The sequence below is a fragment of the Glycine soja genome, chromosome 18, assembly GCF_004193775.1.
Source record: "Glycine soja cultivar W05 chromosome 18, ASM419377v2, whole genome shotgun sequence".
NCBI classification, from domain to species: domain Eukaryota; kingdom Viridiplantae; phylum Streptophyta; class Magnoliopsida; order Fabales; family Fabaceae; genus Glycine; species Glycine soja.
In genome coordinates this window covers 4,230,259-4,252,918 of record NC_041019.1, presented here as the reverse complement: position 1 = coordinate 4,252,918, position 22,660 = coordinate 4,230,259, and the positions used below count along the sequence as shown (strand labels likewise).

Below are 22,660 nucleotides of genomic sequence, written 5' to 3'. Positions count from 1 at the left end.
GCGGAAACAGTTGTCAGATTCATATGTGAAATTATCAACAGAAAAGAAAAAAAGTTTCACATGTGAAAAAAATTAAAGATTTGGTTTTGGTCAGAAAGCAAATCAAATAATCAACAGTCAATTAAACTAAGATTTCTATGCGCTGCTATCTACTGCTTTTTTCAGTACACGTTGGATGTTGATTCTGATGCTTCTTTTTACTCATATTCTATCTTCTCTCTCTAGTCTCTATTTCCTTTCTCAAAAACAAAAAGTCTTAGTTTTTGTCACAAAAAAGTTAGTCTTGAGACCTGTACCATATAGAAAGTTGCATTCCAAGTTACAAGGTTTATTGATTATACATGTTTAAATTCCATTGCAAGTTGGCTTTACCCTTTGCTGAGGTTTTGAGTTATATTCTGGGAAATGCTAACTCCTTCATATCTTCACCTTTCAAAGTTTAGTAACATGATTTAGTTGATTACTCAAAGCAGGTCAAGCACTTGGAAATGCACTAAACTTTCACTTGGCCTTCTTAGAAAGAAATAGTAAACTCATCAAGGCACAGTAGTAGGCTGATATCCTCATGTAATGTTTGTAGGTAATAAACAATATAGGCATGAAACTGAAGCTTGAGTTATATTCAATCCAATTGTAGTCATAATGGTTAATTAGAAGATAAGAAAGATGCTACAGAATCTTTGAACTATGTTTTTTTTTTTATCAGCAATCTTTGAACTATGTGATGACAGATATTATAACTTTGTGGTTTTAGGCTTTTAGCTCTTGCTGTTCTGTAATGATTCTGAATACATGTAGTCACGGAAAAATATATTCAATTGCTTAATGCCAAATATACAGCATAGAACTGTACTGAATCTTGCAAGTTAAATGGGGGAAAAAATGTTAATCACAACTGTGCTAAAGTAATTAAATGGCCATTTGGTAGGCTCATATGCTATGCTTTGCTTTTGATATAGTTTTAACCAAACCCTTGGCAATTTTCCAGAACCAAAACAAATTCATCATTGCCAACACTGGAGGCACCACAAGCAAGCTGTAAAAACCCAATGGGTAGATCTCCTTAACCTGAAATTAGGGAGCAAAAAGTTTGGATTTGTTTCCTAGATGAGAATCAAAGGAAAAACTGTGAAGTTATATGAATCACAGAGAAAATGCTTGCCTCGTCAAAATGGGTCCACATGTGGATAAAAAAGAACATAAATAGGAAAATCCTTGCAATCTGCAGCACAAAATATATAAAGGGATAAAGCATGTCAAGATTTGTATTAGAACAACGAAGTAAACTTGTTTCACAATTCCATCATTACAAACAATCATTGGAATAAGAAACAGATCACAACAAAGTTTGAAATCTTTGCTAACATATAAGAGCCTGTTTGGATTCAGGATCAAACAGATTCACAACTGAAGTGGAAAAATAATTACTTTGAGAAATCGGAGCATTGGAATGTGTTTTCCACATGCGAAATCATGCAAATGAAGTTAGCAAAATAAAACAAACGGCCCCTAAGCAGATACGTGAAAGCACATAAATAGTTTTATATCTCTAACATGTCCCCTTCAAGAAATTGCCCTTTCAAGTTTGAAGTGTGGGCAATGCATTAGCCAGCCAACTACCTTCTGCTTGAATTCAACTTTTATTTAAAAGAATGACTATGGTAGATCAAACTCTAAATTACTCGGTTATAGAGACTTTGATATCATGTCAAGAATCAACTATCCTAAAAGCTTAAGATGTCTGGTAAAGACACCAAAATGGTTTTGTATTACTATTAACACCATGGACTTCCTTGATGGTCAGGATAAAGAAGATAGGATAAGAAATGCTATCATATCCTATTTTAAATTTTAATCTATTGTTTGGTGAGTCAATAGGATACGATAAGAAAAGAATTAGGATCTACCCAAAGTATTTGTGCATTTATTTTAAAAAAAACTATATGTTAAAAATAGAATGAGGGAAAACATCTTCACAAGGTTTCCTCCTTCGGCATGCAATATGCAGTATACGTTTTGTTAGAACCCTTCTGATTATCCCTTCCAATTATCTTTATCACCATCACTACTTGCTCCTTTTGACTCAACATAAGACTCACCCAAACTCAAGAAAAAATTAGAAAAAAAAACCAAAATATAACCATACATGACCATAAGCAGTTCCTTTGGATACTACAATGGAATTAGAATTGAGGTCAAAAGTATATTATACAGTACCAACCACCCGAAGAACAATGCAATGCCATTCCAGACGTAAAGTTTGGAGCTCTTAAGATCAGCAATATCCAAGTGCCTGAATATGTAATTAAAGTAATAAGTCAATGTTAACTAAAGTACATGAGATGATGAAATCAAACTCTGAACAACATATTTACCATCTTAGATTTACAAAAGGAGTTGTGCTCTCAGAGAAAAGAACCATTAGTATGTAGATCTGTCCTTGACCACATAGCAAAGATTGGATAATTGAAAACATGGACAACCCATGGTGTAAAACCTAAATACCAAGAATGAAGTTAGTTTACCGCTTCCTAAACAGAAAACCTGGATACTGAGTTCAATGTGCAAAAAAATAGAATGTCTAATATCATCTACTATATTAAACATAGCAAGAAAACTTAATATCTTTTCAACTTACGTATTCCAGACCCCCTAAAGCTGGGAAATGCCAAAGAATCATTGCCAGATCTGCTAGAAAATAACCTATAGAAATCTGTAAAAAGAGGGGAAATATTGTAGAAGACAAAATCACAAATAAGCCAACAGGACAATCATTGTTGTAATAAGGCAAAACAATAATGTTACTCATAGGAATTACCGAATTAGATAAGAGATATCAAAATAGAAGAAACAGGAAGATTAAAAATAAAGAGTAACAGGACACCAGCATGTGCACCAGACCAATGGGAAACTAAAAGTTGGCTTGAAAATGCTAATCTGGGTCCCAACAAATAACTACCAAATTTATAATGATCAACTGGGGGCATGCACCAAGTCCATGCAGGAGCCTTTCCTATTCCAAAGAGCACACCATGCAGGAGTCTTTCCTATTAATTTGATGTATGTGATTTGTGACCACTGTTCTGTTTGGTGTAAATGTTAATTGTAAAAGAGTTAATAATGAAATGAATAATTTTGAAAACTTCAAATTTATTCATTTCATAATTAACTCTTTTACAATTAACATTTCATTATTAAAAAAATGCTTTTGTGGCTCTTGCATTTATCATAGAAGATACACAATCTAAAACTGAATGCTAAACAAGAAAAGACACGGGTTCGTTTTAAAAGCACTATGACCTATACAAATCTAGGCTTCTGCTTGATTTAGTACTTAGTACCTGAAGAAGATTAAAGATAGAACTACATGAACATTGAATTATAAACAGAAAATGCTAAAATAACAAGTAATAACATATAACTTTTCAGTCTGTATATTTTACCAATATCCTCACAAGCATCACGATCATTTTAGCCCAAATATAGTTAGAGTATAAAAGGATTTAAAAATCAACTTATGACGAATCAAACAAGTTAAATTTTACTTGCATTATCTTCAACATACCCCCAGTACCGAATTTGAGAAAGTGGATGATCTATTAATAACAAGTTCTTCATGTGAATCCTTGTTGAAAATATCTGATAACACCAAGAGGTAAAATGACGTAAATGATGCAAACAGAGCATGAAATGTTGAGAATCCCCTGCATTGGCAAAATGTCTTAAAGTTAACATAAAAAATTCAATCATGGACAAAGCAAATAAAAACATAAATCTTTATACAAAGGTATTTTACCGGTTATTCCATTCAATTTTCTCTGCACTACTCAATTTGCCATATCCCTTGAACAACAGAGAACTCAAAATAGCAGTCAATCTATAAACCTTCAAGAAGGAAATGAAAAAAGGATCAATTTGCACTTGTTAATTGTTAAACAAAGTAACCTCCAGAAGATTAGAAATTTTTTATTTTTATCTCCCCATTCATCCAAAACTGGACATATATGTTTAACAAGAGCAATAAGAAAAGGGAATGAAAGAACACTAGTGCATGTATATAAACCTAAAATTTCAAACTTCAACTCCATTCTCAATTTACACTCTCAAATAACCAAAAGAGTAAAGACATCAGGATCTGAAGCTACAAAAACAAATAGTCAGAGACTCAGAGTTCATAGACCTATACTAAGATACAGTCAATAAGAAATTACTTTCAAAGAGATTTTCAGGTTGTTATTAAGTGAAAATCCAATTGGATATGAAAGCCATAAAGGAACAAACTCTCGATCATCATAAGTTCAAAATATAAAGTGCAAAGCAAAATTATGCAGACGAAGTAAAAGGCATTAAACCCTAATGTTAAATATAATCTTCAATTGTTATGTTGACGGCAATGACAAGACAACTTATGCATAAAATCTTTTGCTGAACAGTAAAGCATTCAATTTTCCTCTCGAATTGTTGTTAAAGGAATGGTGTCATCATCTATGAAAATCATTTTGGGAGCAATACAAAATAAATAATGAGAGTGAACCATATTTCTTTGAAATAAAGAATCCAGCAGAGCACTTAAAATGAAACACTTCTTCCCAAACCAGAGTAAGCACACAATTGCAACTTCAGTCTAAGGATGTTCCATAACTACCCACTCAGCCCCATATCTACAAAGCTTTTACCAATAACTTCACCATAAAAAATGCACAAGAACACAAGCTCTTCCTTTTCAATTGAATTTTTCTTTTTTTGCTTCTTCCCCATAAACCACATTTAACCAGGTTATACAATAATAACATCATTTTGAAGATACCTACTCTCCAAATTACACCCTAAACCTGATATGTAATGTTAGTATCAAAAGACTAGTAGTAACTCCTACTGTATGGATATCACATCCCAAAACTGATCCTGCTTTTGGAAAATAATATGCATGATTAACAAATAGTAATTCCCTCATATACATTCAAAGGGATATTATACTATGGAAAAATATTGATTTAGTATCCTGCTTTTGGATAATAATATTCTTATACATCCAATCCTTCATCTGAATTATCACTTATCAGCCATCTTAGTTCAGTTTAAGAAAAGGAATATCCCTAATCCCTCCCCACCCCTTCTCTCCCTTTTTTCTTTTCCTTGTGATGTTTATAAAATGATATTCTACAATCATGCCTTCAAAAACCTAATTGGGCCCATAGAGACATAAGAGGCATTTGCCACATAGAAGCCACTGAAATTGATGAACTCATTTTACTTACAACAACACAGAAGATGATGCCAGTGAAGACAGACCCCAGCCATTGAATTTCTTTATTTGGGGTAGCAAAGTCATAAGAGGAAACCAAAACAGGCAAGGAACCAAAAGACAAAGCAAATCCCATCCAATCAACTTGTTGAAAACACCAAACTGCATAAAAAAAACACACATATTGCATGAGTGCCCATCAACAATAAAGGAACCTCTATTGAAGCAAACAAAAAAGGGGGGTGGAATCCCCACTCAACAAGAAACTGGAATAAAAAAAATTAAAGTTTTCCGTGAGTAATGGAGAAGGAAAACTTGTCTACAATAGTACTAGTAGTTGTTTCATTTGCACACTGCACAATTCACATGACTTTCAGCACAAGCTGACTATTCAAGCCATGATGACCATAGGAAGAACCAGTTAAGAAAAATTCTTGGAAAACAAACAAACAAACCCCATCAAAGGAAATAGCTAATAGGACAAAGGGAAAAGTCATCTGAGCACATCATATTCATATAATAATAATGATGATGATTATACATAAAAATAACAGCGGCAAAGCATACCAACAAAAAAAGAGAAAAGAAGAGGCAAATTAAGAAAGACCAAACAGCAGCGTGTGAAGGAAAATCAGGAAATACTATAATGGAAGTGAATTGAAAGAAATTAGGTGACCCATTATGACTTAGTACACTCATTCAATTGAAGCTTGAAACTTTAATTTAGAGAGAGAGAGAGAGAGAGAGAAACAGACCTGAGGCACTGAAAGAGACCAACAATTATGGAAGGGTAGGGAGCGTGTAAGCCATCTCAACGCAACATCAAACTCTTGCCTATGTTCAGTCAAAACGAAACTTATTGATTGTTCCCTTTATCCGTCAAATTAAATAATATATACTGCTCATAATTATATTTTAAATAAAATAAAATACTAAAAATATAAAAAATTATTATGCTTAATTATGACTTATGACATCATTAAAAAGTATTGAATTTTATAAGAAATAATTTAAAAGTTATATCAAGTCATTTCATTTTTTTAGGAAAACATTAAAAACCTGATTGATGATTCTGAGATCTTACTTAAAAATGAGTTTAATATAATTTGAACCAAAGACTCCTTAAGTAATTTTTGTATGGCTAACAAATGTAAAAAAAAATACATTAATAGTGAATTAAAATTAAACTAATAATAATTACAACGTGAAACTCATTAAATAATAATAAGTCATATTTGTTGATTATTTTTTTTACATAAATGATACCTTAGTGAGCATGACACAAAAAAGGTTGATAAGAATATGTTGTTGTTTTGTTTCCCAGCAAGCATTATTATTATTATTATTATTATTATTATTATTATTATTATTATTATTATTATTTTATTATTATTATTATTATTATTATTATTATTATTATTATTATTATTATTATTATTATTATTATTATTATTATTATTATTATTATTATTATTATTATTATTATTATTATTATTATTATTATTATTATTATTATTATTATTATTATTATTATTATTATTATTATTATTATTATTATTATTATTATTATTATTATTATTATTATTATTATTATTATTATTATTATATTATTATTATTATTATTATTATTATTATTATTATTATTATTATTATTATTATTATTATTATTATTATTATTATTATTATTATTATTATTATTATTATTATTATTATTATTATTATTATTATTATTATTATTATTATTATCTTACTTTCCTTTAACTATCTAGCAGTTTTGTAATTATTTAGTAAAATAGTCAAAATAAAAAAAGTATAAATATGACTTCTTTTTCTTTTTAATTTTAAAGTGTTTGTTCTTTAGATACCTATAATTATTTTTTTCTATCATAACAGAGGGTTTAATATAAAACAAAAAATTCAAAGATACATGAGTGATTTCAAGTTATCTAAAACTAATATTATATATAACAAATAAATGACTATTTTTTTGTAATTAAAATTGATAATAAATACCTTAAAATTTTGATAATAAATAAATGTTTTTAAATATATAAATAATGAGATTTGTTAATATATATCTAGTTGTTTTTAGAAGGAGTGCATTACCAACCTACACCTAAGTATATTTTAAGATAAATGGTAGATATAGTTTGCTAACATATATTTCTTGTGAAAAATAAGTGAGTATATGTTAACAAAAATTCCACAAGCATTTATTAATATACACTTACTTATTATTTAAAAGGAGTATCTTATCAAGCTTCACTTGGGTGTATTTTAAGTTTAGTTGTAATTATAATTTGTTAATGTACTTATATAAATAATAAAAAAGGATATATAGATATACTATGTTTTAAATTTATTATAAATAATTTAAATTGTGATATAAGATTATTTTAATTAATTATTTGAAATTTTAAAAAATATTAATATTCAGATTATGATAGAAAATAAAAAAAAGATAATTAGAAATGATAGGTCATTAAGAAAAATGAGTATAAAATTAAAAATAAAATATGAAAATTTTAGATGTTTGAGAGATATTTTTTAGCTAATTGCACGATTATTGTGTGAAATACAAATCCAAATAAGATAAGGGAAAAAATATTAAGAATATCTAATTGAGAGAGTGAAATCAATGAGGCATACATGAATTGTTTCACAAATTCACAATGGTATATACAAATGTGATTCAACGGGAATATGTGCATATAACTGAAATAGAAAATTTGCTTCTTACTATAGATTAATTTCCTCATACAACTCATATTTATATACTTTTTCGATGTTTTCCCCTTAGTTATTGGACAGAATAATTGCTTTTCGGTATAACAAACAATAGAACGTAGGCATAAAAAGTATAAAAAAATATAAAAAAGAATAATTCATTTTTTTATATCCACCAAAAAAAGAAAAAATTATATGCAACATTTTTTATAATTCTAATATTCTCCCGATCGATCTATATTCTTATATCCTATACTATCTTACATCTCTTCATTTTCTCTTTCTAATTTCTATATATCCTAAAAATGTCAAATAATTTTCGGCTAATTTTTAATTAATTGATAGGGTGATCATTTCGCCGTGTCATATTGTATTTGGCATTACATCAGTGTAATACGAAAGCGAAGCAAAATTGATGATCACGTAATAATTATTGTCAATTAAATTAAAACTGATATATCTTAAATATATTTAGTATCGTGTGTCCATAGATTAATTAGGCTTGGCATCTGCAATAGGTGATGAGTGAGGTGCAGCATATAATCGATTCCCGAGGATAGAATTTGGCTAACATAAAATATTGCTAGCTTAGTTTCTAAGCAATGAAGTGGGAACATTTCCTAAGCTGTGCAGTGCGTGTGTTCATCTCTATAAGATACAGTGTTGCCTAATGCCTATCATCAAGGAAAAAGAAAATAGGTGGTGGTGGAAAAGAGAGCAATATAAATATTATGATCAAGAAGCTACATGAAATGATCTTGGTCATTATGGGATTAGAATACTAGTGTAGTAATTAAGAAGTGTGTGTTTGGTTTTCCTTTGAGAAATCTCAAAGGACCATTGAATAAAAAATTATGAATTTTTTCTTCTCATAAAATTTGCATGAAAATGTGTTAAATCAAACACATACTTCAGTCGTGCAGGTTTCCAAGTGAATTGTTTGATTTGGAGTATGAGTCACAATGTCAAGCAACAACCGAGAAAGAACATAGATGTAGAGCTATGGGCATTTGAAATTGATTTGGCTATGTACAAAGCCAAAAGAGACAAGAGAAACAATGCTGCAACTGAAACCACATCTGTGTCATTAGACAACCTAAATAAAAATCCAGGTACACACCACTCATTTAACAACGGAAACAAAACTTCTCTGATGCAACCATTAATAGTTTCAACTCCAACCAAAATTTCACTAGATGCAACCCTTGCACATTCAGAAAATTTGAACATAGGTTCGTCTGCAAGCATTGGCTGTAATTATTCAGATTACTCGATCCAAAAACATTGCTCTGCTGCAACTAATAATACCTTGGTTATTGCTACTAATGTTCATTATCATTATCATTACAAAGTGTGGCTTTCGGCTATGTAATACCTTGCTTTGAGTGAAAATTATCATCATTAATTGTCTATCTATCTATTTATCTATGCGATCTTGAAATGATATTATCAATAATTATAGAAGTAGAGTTTCTCTTGTATGAAGATGTATAAACATTTTCTATATACATGAATGAAGTAAGATACCTATCTCTTTTCACTTTTTTTTTCTTATGCTTAAATCTACTTTGGATACATAGATGGATGAAAGGGACTTCACTGATCACGTAATGCAAGTGTATGGAACTCTTAAACAAGAAAGGGAGAAATGGGAAAAAACCATACAAGTTGAGCTTATTACAAAGATAGCTAAGGAAGCATATGCCAAGGTCACCGAAGTACCTGCTGATATCAACACTGCCTTGCAAGAGGATGTCAAAAAAGTTGTTTCACCAACTCCGTCCAATGCTGGTAGGCTGATGAAGGGTTACACATTGAGGATTGTACCACTTTGGTCCCTTAATTTATTTTATTGTACATTTGGTCTTCAATGTTTTTAAAAATTAGCCATTTTGATTCACAACTGTTAGATTGTCATCCATTTTTTTAACAGAGTTTGCTAACATGACATCTAAGTGATAATGAGACACTTCATAATGACATAGCAAATGACCTAGCAGTCTAACAATGTGTTTATGTTGCAATAACAATGACCAAAAATTGTATTGTTTATGCTATGTTAGTATACATGTGAATTATCACGATCTACAATGTCGATGCGTTAATGTCATATCATTATTTAGATGTCATGTTAGTCATGTTAAAAATTTGATGACCTAACAGTAAATAAAATTGTTAAATTTTAAAAACTGAAGACTAAACGTGGAATAAATTTTTTAGGAATCAAAATTGCACAATCATAAAATTACATAGATAAAAAATAGATTTAAGCATTTTCTACGTATTTTTTCCATTTTTTAGTTTCTTTATGTCAAGAATAACTAGTCTCTTAAAAATCTCAATTAGGTATAATTAGTCTAATAATCACCCGGATTTATTTTCTTAATTATATACTTTTCATCCATAAAGCTAAAATCTTAATTTTACTTAAGGAATCCGAATTGAATTTCCCTGGTATATATTTTGTGAATCCAAATCGAATTTCCTTGTATATATTGTGTATTTGAATTATAGTTAGTGCATGTTTGAGTTAACTTATTTTAAATTAGAAAATTACAACTTTCTTATAAACTTTTTCAAAAGTAACTAATTATTTTCTTAATCCCCCCACATGCTATTAATGTGTGAATAAAAATTAATGAAAAAAGAATCAGCAATATATTTTATATTGAATGAAGAGTACGTAGTATTTCAGATTTTGATTCCAGACCGAAATTATGTGCGTATAACCCAAACATTTCTTTCGTTCGTAACATATTTTCAAAGGAAACACTTTAACATAATGAATGACTGAGTAGCTACCGTGATTACTTCCATAAGGGAATGGCTCCTTTTCAAACTTTCTGAACGCGAAGAAATCTCATCTGAAAAATCCACAACCCCGTGTGTTGAAACCGATACAAGAGTATTACCAAGAAAACGGTAGAAAAGTTACATCGACAATGATATAGATTATAGAATATAAACAGAATAGTAGCTATCTGTATAAAGTTCACACGAGAGCTTCAATTCTATGGATTATTTTCTTGCTAGGAGCCTTAAAGGTTGTGTGTAGAATTTAAAATATATTAGCATTTTCACATGCCACACATACCCAACATACCTACTATTTGACTTGTTCTCATTCTATATAATTAATATTGGTCACACACCTAATCATCACTTTCAACCCATGAATATTTTCTTATATAATTAGATGTTATGTCAACAACCCACATTCCCTAGCTAAAACCAATTATTTGTTTGTTGCATATAGGACCATACAAATATCAATATTTTGATTATTTGTTTTTTGAGTGAAATTGCATACAATATATATATATACTTTGGTCTTACATATTATTTTGATTGTCTAAACTTGAAGAATAGAACAAATAGAAGAAGAAGAAAAAGATGACAATCAAAAACACTTTAAACGCCATTTCTAACAACTAATAACATGATGCTAAACCTCAGCACACCTCCTGGGAGAATATCCCAGCCTAGACCTTTTTACATCATACAGAATGTGAAAATTCTGTTGTAGTAAGTTTCCAATGATTGTGAGATGAGAATGATTAGGTGTCTTCAGAATTGCCAAACAAATAACTTCATCAGGTTCATATTGGTAGAAATAGTTCTCTGCTGGGAAATTCCACACAGCCCCATCTGCAAAATGAATCCCATAGTCCGGTAGCTCCACTTGCATTGCCCCTGACACATTGTAACATGGAGACATAATAAAATCATCTGCAGCAATTTGTTGCAGTTTAATTTTCTTCTCAAAGGCTTCTTTGATAACATCATAAGCTGAATCAGGGAAAAAGGTCAAGGTAGAGCCAGAATCAATAATTGTACCACCAACACCTTCTGATGACCAATGCCAAGTTTTTTCAGGAATATCAAGCACTTCCCCACCTACCACGATGGACTTTATCTGGAGATAGTAAAATGTATCATCTGGAGTTTCTTCTCCTGCAAGCAATTTAGTAAAGTTCAAGTTGTGGTGGTTCAATAGCTCCTTGTCCTCACCAAAGATCAATTTGCTGCTAACACTTGTGTTGCTGAAAAGGTCAGTGAGACAATAAGAAAATGAGTGACCATAAATAGATTGAAGCTGTGAGGGAAAGGAGAGAGGTCCTCTCCCAAGTCCTAGCAATCCACCAGCCCCATGAAAAAAGCCTTTGTTCCAATGGCCACAACCAAACATCACATCCACCACATGTTTAAACTTTTCTTTCCCATTAGGCCAGGTGAGGTTCACAGTAAATGTTTCTAATGCAAAATCTCCTGTTGTGTTTGAACCATCTGCATAGTCATAGAAGTAAGGACATGTTTGGTTTTCAGTCTTGCAATGCTGAAGAGGGTCCGGTGAAGAAACCAATTGACACCGGGGATCATAGCAGCTTATGTTCCTATAAGAACTAGACTCATTGGGATTATAATGGGGTCCATTTTGTTCAAAACAATCATAACAAGGATCACATTGAATCCAACTGAGGTCACTGCCAGTGTCAAGTATCAACCAAACATGTTTAAGAGGTGTACCTACAAACATGTCTATGAAGTACTCTCCTGTGCCAAGAGAGGCCCCAGATTCCAAGGTTGCCATGATGTTACCTGAAAACTCATCTTTAGAAGATTTCAATGATGCTACAACAGCATTAGCAAGGTTGTTCTGCTGCTGGATGGTGATAACCTTGACTTCTTGCTTCCATGACATGCTTTTTGTGTCCTTTTTCTCTATGACTTTTCTATGAAGAGTCTGAATTCTGACCAAATCCCTGAGTGCTGAGTCCAGTGCGTGTGTTTTAGGCTCATTCCCATGATTGATTGGCCTGCGTTTTAGGTGAAACTTTGCTGACCTTTTGTGAGGCTTTGCTGATATAGCATCATCTCCATCTTCTTCCTTGTTTAATCTAGTTGATTCTGAACTTTTGGCTTTCTTGCAAAATTCTTTGTTGGCGAGAGTTGGATCATTGTTGTGATCATTTTGAACATCAACTTCAGTGTATGGTTTGAAAGTGACACAGAAAATTGAAAGGAGGACCAAAATCAGGGAAACTTTCATGAGCATAATGCTGCTTTCTCCTTGTTTGATGGCATACACAATATGAAGTTTGGAAAATTACCTAAAGTTTATAACTCAACAATGGAAAACAAGATTGAGGTACTAATCCTAACATCTGTAAAATGGGGATAGACAAATTATTTTTTTAAATTCCTAGGAGACAAGAAATGAAACCCACAAACAGAACAAACAAGGACAACAATTCACTAGAATTTGCTAAAGCATAACTTAGTTAAAGGTCTAAGGGAAAAAAAAAGGAGGCGAAATTTTGAGATCCAAATTAAAACATGAAACATGAAAGTCAAGGAAATAAGGGAATCAATGAAGTTTTAGGCTTTTAGCCGAAGATAGCTTTGACTAGGTGATATGGATATACTGAGAGGGTTAAAAGCCAGAGAAAGTGAGAGGTACATATAGGTGGAAACTTAGGTAGTATGAATTTGGGGATCATGTTGGTTAAGTTGAAATGACAAGGGTACTTTGAAATCAAGTTTTATGTGTCACTTTATACAGGTGGTTTGATTAAATTATTTTTACCAAATTGAACTATTTTACGTGAAATTTCTGGTAAAGGATTTTCGTTGAGAAAGTCTTAAATAAAAAAAGTCCAAACTCACGCTTCACACGTAAGATTTTGTAATCTGCATGTATAATTTATTATATAGTCCTAGGCATACTAAACCAATCTAGGACAAGTGAATATAAATAGACATTGACTTTCTTTTCCTTTTCTTTCTGTCATAAAAACAAAAAAAGAAATATCATATTTGACTAATTATCGAGAAGAGCAAAGCTTTTCACATTGTTGTAGTTCTAGTCAAACAAAACCCACTTCAACAAAGTAAGAATGCAGATAAAGATTGCAGATTCAAGTTATGACAACCATTAGTTAATTTTATCTTATTCTATTCTAAGTTTTTAAATACGGACCTTATTAATTTTAAGAATTTTTACTATTTTAATAAGGGAATTGTTATTATTAATGTTTGTGTGAAGGTAAGTTTCTTTTTCGCCTAAAAAATTTCCTGTCTATTTTCCACCTCAAAACAAGTCACCATGAGTCATATTATACAACTCTTGTAGTGATTATCACACTCGTTCAACAATATAAATTAACCATATTTATATCATTATCAAAGCTTGTTCACTAAGTCACTATTATCCAAATTTATCTCTCTTCGCACAATTTTTTTTCTTGCTTTCCTTTTCTCATAACAAACTTATTTTCCACTTTCATTTATTTATTTCCAAACCTCAAAGGTCAAAACATTTTTTCCTTCTATTTTCAAAAGTTTTTCTTTTTGATATCAAAATAGCCCCCAAGACATTGAACCAAATTAACAGTGTGGTACCATATAAATTTAATACGCGTGTCATACATATCCTAAGCAAATGTAAGTACGTAGTATTCATCCATGTAAGTATGAACTAAGTCACTAACCAAGCACCACTAAGGAAACAATGAGAAATTAGAGACCCGTTGAAATTTTGATCAAACTTGCAGGGAAGGTCCACCTGGAATTCTTATATCCCCTATTAAAATTCCATATCTGTCAAGGTAGGTGAAAATGTGACATAATATAACTCAAACGCTATGCTGCAAGCCAAGTGGGAGTTTCTTGTTGTTGACATTTGAACCTTCTACCTTTCTTTTACGAGTTCTCTTCTTTTCTCTTTTGGGATGCTTCTGAATTTGAAATTGGCACATCGGGGTACATTAAACAAACCAAAAAGTCTTTTGACAAATATTAATAGTATCTTTCTCTATCCTTTGGGATGCTTCTAAATTTGAAATTGGCACATCATGGTTTTGAATATAATTAACATTTCATAAAGTCTTGGACAACTATTGATACATTGTGCTCGTTTTAGGCATTGATAGTGTCTCAAGACTAGAAAACCAAAACAGTCACATTATAAGGCAATAATGTCTAGAAAAATAGGTGTAACTAGCTGGAGTTGGTGCCAATTCAACTTTGGTCATTGCATCATCAAAAGCAACTTTTGACTCTATGGTGCTAAAAGACAGTGGCTTTAGTTCAGATAGTACCGTGATCATTTGAGGTTGGGACTTGGGATTGCAATTCTTGCAAAGTCTCGATTATTTATTTATTCAGTTGATGTTCTATTCGTCAAATATAGAGGAATTCTTCAAAGCCATATTCTATTTCATTGACCTAATCGACACATTAATAAATAAGGGAATTCTTCAAAGACATTTTAATAACCTTCTTTGTTACAGCTCAAAAGCTTCTATTTAAATTAAACAAGTATCCTGTATATTTTTTTTTAAAAATGTTGACCATTCAAATATAATTTAATAGTTTATATTTATAGGAGTTTAATTTTTATGTACTCTTTAGTCAACTCATAAAAAAAACATTTTTTATAATTTTAAAAATAATTATTATAAAACTTGATAAATTTACTTTTTTTTCGTACAAACTTCTCATACATATTAATTTATAATAAATAACGGGTAAATAGTCACTTTTATTCCTCAATGTGTGATTCACTGACAAATGCGTTCCTGAAAGATGAAAATACAAAATTTAGTTCCTGAAAATGCAAAAAGTGCAACAAATATATCCGGTCGTTAACTTTCATCCGTCACCGTTAATAAATTAACATACATGGCACACAATAACAAATTTGTCACTGAAATGATTGTTAATGTGATCATCTCTAATTGTCAGCATAAGACCATATTTGTCATAATATTTTTTTGACTTTTCGTCTTCCTACTTCACTGACAAATGCGTCCCCTAAAAGATGAAAATACAAAATTTAGTCTCCGAAAGTATAAAATGTACAACAAATATATCCGGACATTAATAATAGATTGTTACTAATTATTATAATTTTGAAAAATTTATAATGACTGCGACAAAATTTTGGGAGAGCTATATCATATCGGTAAGTGTCTGTTTTCGTTATATAATTTTTAAGTTTCATGAACGGTTGAGACATGCATAAAATATCACCAATGGAAGTTAATTTTTAGTGCTTTGATGAATTCTTCTTACTTTTCTTCAACTACAAAAAAATCAATCATTTGGTTGTTAACTCTTGAATAAATGCTATCAACATAAAAAAAATTACTATAAAATGATAAAAAAAATCATTGGTTTTGTTTAATCAAATATTATTTATTTAATTGTTTTTTATAATTTTTTTCATAATAAAATATGAATGTCTATTAATATATGCAATGACATCAAATTATAAATTATAATAAAAGTTTGTTGATTTTTAATTTTTTTAATCATACAAAATTATTTTTTATTGACTGATTATTTAAAAAATCATAACCTTAAAAAAATCATTCAAAAGGAGGTGAATGGTTTTTGCAAATTAAAAGTGTCATTGCAATTACAATTTTCCCTAAAAATTATTCATGGACCTAATTTAACTATAAGCATTTTTTTACTTGAACCTTTCATCAAGCATGAGAGTGTAAAAAAATTATCTATAATTTATAAAACGAGTATTCTCTTTTCTTCTATACTCAATTTAATTTATGAGTTTGTTTAAATAAATTTGTCACAATCATTATAATTTTTTTAAAATTATAATAATTAGTCACAATCTAATATTAACATTTGGATATATTTGTTGCACTTTTTACACTTTCGGGAACTAATTTTTGTATTTTCATCTTTCAAGAACGTATTTGTCAGCGGAGTGGGGAGACGAAAAGTTAAAAAAATATTATATGACAAATATGCCCCTATGTTGGCAATTACATATGATCACGTTGACAATTTCAGCGATAAATTTATCTCTCTATGTCACATAGGCTATTTTATCAACCGTGACGGACGAAAGTTAACGGTTTGATATATTTGTTATACTTTTTACACTTTCGGGAACTAAATTTTATATTTTCATTTTTCAGGGACACATTTGTAAGCGAATTACATATTTAGGGGGACAAAAGTAACTATTTACCCTAAAATATTAGTGCATATATTATTTACATATATTTATTAGTTTTATACTTCTTATGTCCTATCATAATTGTTATATAAGAAGAAAAAATATGTCCTAAAATAATTATCATTTTAGTTTTATAATGTAATATTAATTATTTTTTCACTTATATCTCTTATGATATTAATGATATGGGTTAAATAAAATTAATGATAAGGTTAATTTTGTTGTTTCTTTAATTTATTTATTAATTTTTTTTATCTGTGTAAAACAATTATAATGATGATTATGATGGGAGGAAAGGAGTATTTTGTATTAAAAAACCATATATGTGTTTTTTAACTCAAGACGTAGCTTGGCTTAAATTGAGTTTATGTCCTTCAGCAAATCAACTAATTAAACTTTTTAAGGCAGTTGTTATATTCACTCTTCTTTTCAATTTATTTTTCAAAAATATACTTTTCTATTTACTCAGAAAAAGAAGGGACGTGGATATAACAAAGTTGCACTCACACCTTTATTACTTGGATATAACAAGTAACTTTTTTAGTATCTTAACTTCAAATTAGGTTAACGAAGTTGCGCTCACACCTTTATTTTGTATTTTTGTTGTGTAAGCTCAACTTTACAAAAAACGAAAATTGAGCCAGCCCAACACAAGAGGCCCTGTATCACATTCTTCAAACGCAATGTAAAAAAATGGCGCGAAAGTTTGGCGCGGAAAAAATAAAACTAACATCGATTCTTATATAAAACCCCAACTCTCTCGCTTCTGCACTTATTTGATTATTTCCGTTTGTTTCTTTACATTCCCACTCGCTACAGAAATGGCCGAGACAAACGGCGTCGTTTCCGCCACTTTTTTCCGAGTGAAGAAGCTCTCCGACAAGGCCGTTTTGCCTTCTAGGGCCTCCCCTCTCTCCGCCGGCTACGACCTCTCCAGCGCCGCCGCGACCACCGTGCCGGCGCGTGGGAAGGCTCTGGTCCCCACCGATCTTTCAATCTCCATCCCCGAAGGAACCTACGCTCGCATCGGTAACTAACTTTCCCTTCCCAAATCCAATTTTTCTCTCTTTTTTCCCTAATTTTAATTTTTTTGGCGTGTTTTGTGCAAATGTTAGTTTGTTAGAATGACTTGGGGGAATTCGAATTTGCAATCTCTTCCCCTCCCTTCTTTCTTTCCCAGCCAAGTGCTAACTTTAAATCTCCCCGTTTTGTTTTGCTTTTCAGCACCGCGATCTGGATTAGCATGGAAGCACTCGATCGATGTGGGAGCGGGCGTGATCGATGCGGATTACAGGGGTCCCGTAGGGGTGATATTGTTCAACCATTCAGACACTGATTTTGAAGTAAAAGTTGGTGACAGGGTTGCACAGATGATAATCCAGCAGATCGTGATGCCGGAGGTTGTTGAGGTTCAGGATTTGGATTCTACTCTCAGAGGTGAAGGTGGCTTCGGATCCACTGGAGTTTAGGAATAGATATAGTAATAGAAATGGAATGAAATCAATGAATTGCCTTTGAGCAAACGTATCATGGTACACCAATGTGTTAGTTTAGGACTTTTGTGTTGCTGAGATAAACTGTCAATGTTCAAGTTCGTATCGAATTTTAGAATTAGACTTGTTTATGCTTTCTTTACTGCTCTTGGGTTTTATAGTATTTTTTCCCCTTGTAGACATCCTTGTTTGAAGAACTGACATATCTCTCAATATGGATTTTGATTCTTGTTCCTCAAGGTGTGAGGGACGGATCAATGTTTAAGTTCCGGATAGAAAAGACTAAAATAGTTGCAAAAAAATATATTCAACTTATTTAAATCAATTATTTTTGTAGCACCTATAAGCCATCAACTATCTACAAAACCAACCCAAAGAAATCAATATATTGAACTTGCAAGCTTGTTAAATGTAGGCCATCTTTAAGCTACTTCAGCTATAATCTGTAATACAATAATTAGTTTCACATTTATCTTTAGATGTTACTTGTAGGTTTTGAACGACCTACCTGTTCTCTTGCATTCCAAGAAAAACCTTTATGCTCATTTGAACATGCTGTAAGTATATGGACCCCTTGAAAGCTTAAACATAAGATTGGTGTAGGGTAATTACAATCAAATACCAATTTCTATAATACTTTGAATAGTTTATTGTTCAAATTGACAAATTAGCGTCATTCTCAGTTTGAGTTGGATTCCAAGATCCATATGAAAACAGTATGTTGATATCAGAACTTTTTGCATGAGAGTTAATTTTACTTCCTTTCACTCCCAAGATACAAGACATGAGACTAGGAGAGAAAAAAAGCATTAGCTTAAGGATCCAGCAAAAGTGCATCAATATTTCGTTTTCCTCCAGGGCCTTTGGTATACCATGATGATACATAGTCTCCATAAACAACATCACGGTATTTAGCTAGTGATGAGTCGTTTATCAGTTCAGAAGCAGGGGAAATCTTGACTGTCTTAGCAGGGTCATGAAATGTTGCCACAGAGAGCCTTGCTCTATCAGGATTAGTGATTGCCCTATGCTCACAGCTCCTGTACTTTCCATTGGTTATAATCTGGTGCCAAAAGAATTTTCTGTTAGTTGAAAGCTTCCAAAACAAAAAAGTCTGGTTGAATTAAACCTAACTTTTATTTAACTTAATGAATGAATGGTCGATCTATCAGGAAAACATAAAGAAATCACAAAACATCAGAATACACTATTAAGCTGCCACATTGTAGAAAACTGAATACCATATTTACAAGTAAAATGAAAATAGTAATAGCTTATAATTCAGGAGGGAACATTGTTCTCCATGACAGAGGGGTAATAATGGTGCCAATTTAGCTGAAAGTTGCAACTAAGTGAATAAAAAGGAGAGACTGCCATTTTTACTAATTCCAAATGATCACCATCATTATATACAATATCTCTTTTCCACACATATTTTTGCTGCTTACCCCCATTCACCATTGAAGTGAAACAGCTTTCGATATTGCATATAATATTCGGTAAATCATAATTTGCCCGTTGAATTTATTGTCCAAATCAAAGTTCAATACACCTTAAAAACTAATATATTACACCCCCTTGAAGACTCAAAAACACTGCAATTGTTATTAGTTCAGTTAAAACTGGCCACAAACCATTTTAAAACAATTGCAGGAACTTATATACCATACTTGTGCCACACATTTGCTCCCTATACCCGTTTGCCCATGCTCAATAATCTAAATTTTTGAAAATATGCCTTCCCAGAAAAGCTTCAAGCAGCTGGTTTTTAAACTCTTAAAGAACTCTAAATAAATAAATGACAATACAACAGAAAAACTCTAAAGCGCTTAATTCATATTAGAAGAATGCGAACAACACTCTTTAACACTCTCTTCTAACACTTTTTCTTCTACTAATTGAAATTCACATGGCTCTCACTAGTTTGGGAATAAAACCCACCAAATGAAAACTGTGACCCAGGCGAATTTCACCCATTAATAACTAGGTATGTTAGGAACAAAGTGTTTGAGAGTTTGTTACTAGCATTCTTCTTTTTTAGGTACTACTTTTGGTATTGTTTTCCAATCAGAATTAGAGTTTCATCTCAGTGATCAACATGGCAAAGGAAGAAGGAAAGGAAAGAAAGATAATGGGTTCGATTCTCTGGGCTAATAATTAACAATTAACATTTACCGATAAAAAACAATAATAAAATCAGAAAATGTCAATACAAAATACCGAGATAAAACTTCAATTCTAATTACAAAACAACAACAAAAGCATTCAAGGAACCGGCTTTTTTTCTTTTTTTTTTCAACACAAAAAACAAATGTTCAACTCAACTGAATTATTTCCACATTGTATTGTAAATTTGTAACAAACCAAAAGGGGTGTTCCTATTTACCTCAGTTTGGTCAGCCAATAGAACAAGGATAGCATCTGACAGAGGCTGAACAGTGACCCACTTGTTACCACCCTTGAGAACCTGAAGACCCCCCACATCATCCTGAATCAAAAGCGTAATTGCCCCCATATCAGAATGCGATTGCAACCCTAGGGTGAGGTCTGGTTCGGGACACGGAGGGTAATAACTAATCGTAATGTTCTGATAAAACTCCCCAACAGCATCTTCAATGCACGAGGCTCGCAACCCTAGACTCTCCGAAATCAAAGCCAGCAACTTTTGCGCCAGAATCTTCATCTCGTCGCTGTACGTCGCCACCAGCTCCCGGTAGTCGGCGGGAAACTCCGGCCACCGGTTAGGGTTCCGGCGAGAGAGGGGGAGCGTGTGGTGGTCGAAGTAGTCCCTCCAATCGAGGACCTGAACGGCGTCGTTTTGATCGGAGGTAGTTGTTGCGAGCATTTTGCTGCCGTAGCCCTCGGAGGCGGCGGCGGAGCAGGAGTAGCGGAGCTTGTCAGGAATGGGGGTGTCGGAGAAGAAGGAGAGGCCGGCGCGGCGGAGGGAGGCGAGGAGGGAAGGGGGGACGCCGTGGTTCGTGACGTGGAAGGCGCCCCATTCGCGGCAGGCGCGAGCTATGGAGTCGCGGGTGGAGGCGCGTTGGGTGGGGTCGAAGGAGGAGAGGTCGATGACGGGAATGGAATCGGGTTCGGGTGCGGTGTGGCGGACGGGTCGGGTTTGAGGGGGTTGAATGTATTGTGGTGGGACCCGGGAGAGACCCGATTGGGCCAGGGATTGCACCCTCGTCGTCATGATGGCTTCGTCGCTTACTTGCATTGGATAAGAACGAACCATCGATGGAATGAAACGTATTGTGCGCAGTGTCTATGGATTTGGTATATGATTGAATTTAATTAATATATTTCTTTGTTTTTGAGGACGTATTAAAAAAATGCTGCAGATTGGAGTCAAATTTACGTATTAGCCTATGACTGGGCTAGGCAATGCATACTTAATTTATTTAGCATAATCTCAAGAGACTATAATTCAAAATTTAATATATTATTATTATTTACATTACTTATAATTCTAATTTTAAGAGCATATTTATTTCATGGAAAATCTTGGAATGGATTCTTAAGCTCAAAAATTGATCTTATGAAGATTTTTGAGTTTAAGAACCCTCAAGGATTTTCACTACTGTTAAAAACATATTTTTTTTAACGATTTTATAAAAAAATTTACTCACGGTCATCTCTATTCGGGATCATCAGATATATTTGTCCTTTTCCATTCTTGTCCACTAAAAAATTGTTACTACTTTACAATAATATATTTGTAGATATTTTAAATTACATTTAAAATAACCTTATAATATAAATATTGATCAAGAAATATTTATTTATGAAATTATTTAAATTTATTTTATACAATTTCTATTTAAAAGTTGTTTTATAAAATTTTAAAATAAAAATAAATTTAGCTAATTAATTTATAATTAAGTTGTACCCACCCCAACTCTTTGTTCAATGTTAGGTATATTTATTTTGTCCCATTCTGAACCATTATAAACATCTACTACTTTAAAATAATATATTTGTATATATTTTAAATTAAATTTAAATTAATTTTTAGTATAAAATATTTACCTTATAAAAATATTAATAAAAATATATATATTTGTAAAATTATTTTAATTAAAAAATGGTTTTATAATATTTTAAAATAAAAATATTATCATTTGGGGTGAGATATATCCTATCCGTTCCGTCCCATCCTTCCGCTAAAAATCACTATTACTTTAAAACAATATATTTGTAATCTAA

At 31.8% G+C, this 22,660-nt stretch overlaps 4 protein-coding genes and 1 long non-coding RNA gene across 6 annotated transcripts; 2 read left to right on the top strand and 3 right to left on the bottom strand.

The window, feature by feature from the left end:
* Positions 1-737: 737 nt before the first annotated feature.
* Positions 738-6,109, bottom strand: LOC114397671 (transmembrane protein 56-B-like). 2 transcript variants are annotated; one of them, XM_028359832.1, is made up of 9 exons: positions 6,001-6,109; positions 5,259-5,407; positions 3,797-3,885; positions 3,566-3,704; positions 2,639-2,713; positions 2,376-2,497; positions 2,218-2,293; positions 1,163-1,222; positions 738-1,068 (listed from the first exon to the last, which is right to left on the bottom strand). In XM_028359832.1, the coding sequence occupies exons 2-9, from the start codon at positions 5,379-5,381 to the stop codon at positions 931-933; spliced, it is 822 nt and encodes a 273-aa protein (XP_028215633.1). In that variant the 5' UTR covers positions 5,382-5,407; positions 6,001-6,109; the 3' UTR covers positions 738-930. The 2 variants fall into 2 exon arrangements, with proteins under 2 accessions (XP_028215633.1, XP_028215634.1); XM_028359833.1 differs by lacking the exon at positions 6,001-6,109 and adding an exon at positions 5,813-5,939.
* Positions 6,110-8,668: 2,559 nt separating this feature from the next.
* On the top strand, positions 8,669-9,920 carry LOC114396110. Its single transcript, XR_003663231.1, has 2 exons — positions 8,669-9,084; positions 9,553-9,920. It is a non-coding gene; the product is annotated as an uncharacterized LOC114396110 (long non-coding RNA).
* Positions 9,921-11,241: 1,321 nt separating this feature from the next.
* LOC114395954 (aspartyl protease family protein 2-like) lies at positions 11,242-13,483 on the bottom strand. The gene has a single exon (XM_028357821.1). The coding sequence runs from the start codon at positions 13,026-13,028 to the stop codon at positions 11,418-11,420; it is 1,611 nt and encodes a 536-aa protein (XP_028213622.1). The 5' UTR covers positions 13,029-13,483; the 3' UTR covers positions 11,242-11,417.
* Positions 13,484-17,728: 4,245 nt separating this feature from the next.
* LOC114396722 (deoxyuridine 5'-triphosphate nucleotidohydrolase) lies at positions 17,729-18,596 on the top strand. Its single transcript, XM_028358849.1, has 2 exons — positions 17,729-17,990; positions 18,186-18,596. The coding sequence occupies exons 1-2, from the start codon at positions 17,783-17,785 to the stop codon at positions 18,428-18,430; spliced, it is 453 nt and encodes a 150-aa protein (XP_028214650.1). The 5' UTR covers positions 17,729-17,782; the 3' UTR covers positions 18,431-18,596.
* A 457-nt stretch (positions 18,597-19,053) lies between these two features.
* LOC114396721 (probable 2-oxoglutarate-dependent dioxygenase ANS) lies at positions 19,054-21,737 on the bottom strand. The gene is made up of 2 exons (XM_028358848.1): positions 20,841-21,737; positions 19,054-19,517 (listed from the first exon to the last, which is right to left on the bottom strand). Exons 1-2 carry the CDS (start codon positions 21,687-21,689, stop codon positions 19,269-19,271), a joined length of 1,098 nt encoding a protein of 365 aa, XP_028214649.1. The 5' UTR covers positions 21,690-21,737; the 3' UTR covers positions 19,054-19,268.
* Positions 21,738-22,660: the final 923 nt, after the last annotated feature.

Excerpts from the sequence above, each read along its gene's own strand:
- LOC114397671 (XM_028359832.1), bottom strand. The coding sequence starts at position 5,381 with ATGGGATTTGCTTTGTCTTTTGGTTCCTTGCCTGTTTTGGTTTCCTCT. Across the intron at positions 3,705-3,796 it reads AAAATTGAATGGAATAACCG|GGGATTCTCAACATTTCATG; the intron begins GTAAAATACCTT and ends TTGCCAATGCAG. Across the intron at positions 2,294-2,375 it reads CCTTTTGTAAATCTAAGATG|GCACTTGGATATTGCTGATC; the intron begins GTAAATATGTTG and ends TTACATATTCAG.
- LOC114395954 (XM_028357821.1), bottom strand. The coding sequence starts at position 13,028 with ATGCTCATGAAAGTTTCCCTGATTTTGGTCCTCCTTTCAATTTTCTGT.
- LOC114396721 (XM_028358848.1), bottom strand. The coding sequence starts at position 21,689 with ATGGTTCGTTCTTATCCAATGCAAGTAAGCGACGAAGCCATCATGACG. Across the intron at positions 19,518-20,840 it reads TATTGGCTGACCAAACTGAG|ATTATAACCAATGGAAAGTA; the intron begins GTAAATAGGAAC and ends TTTTGGCACCAG.
- LOC114396722 (XM_028358849.1), top strand. The coding sequence starts at position 17,783 with ATGGCCGAGACAAACGGCGTCGTTTCCGCCACTTTTTTCCGAGTGAAG. Across the intron at positions 17,991-18,185 it reads AGGAACCTACGCTCGCATCG|CACCGCGATCTGGATTAGCA; the intron begins GTAACTAACTTT and ends TTTGCTTTTCAG.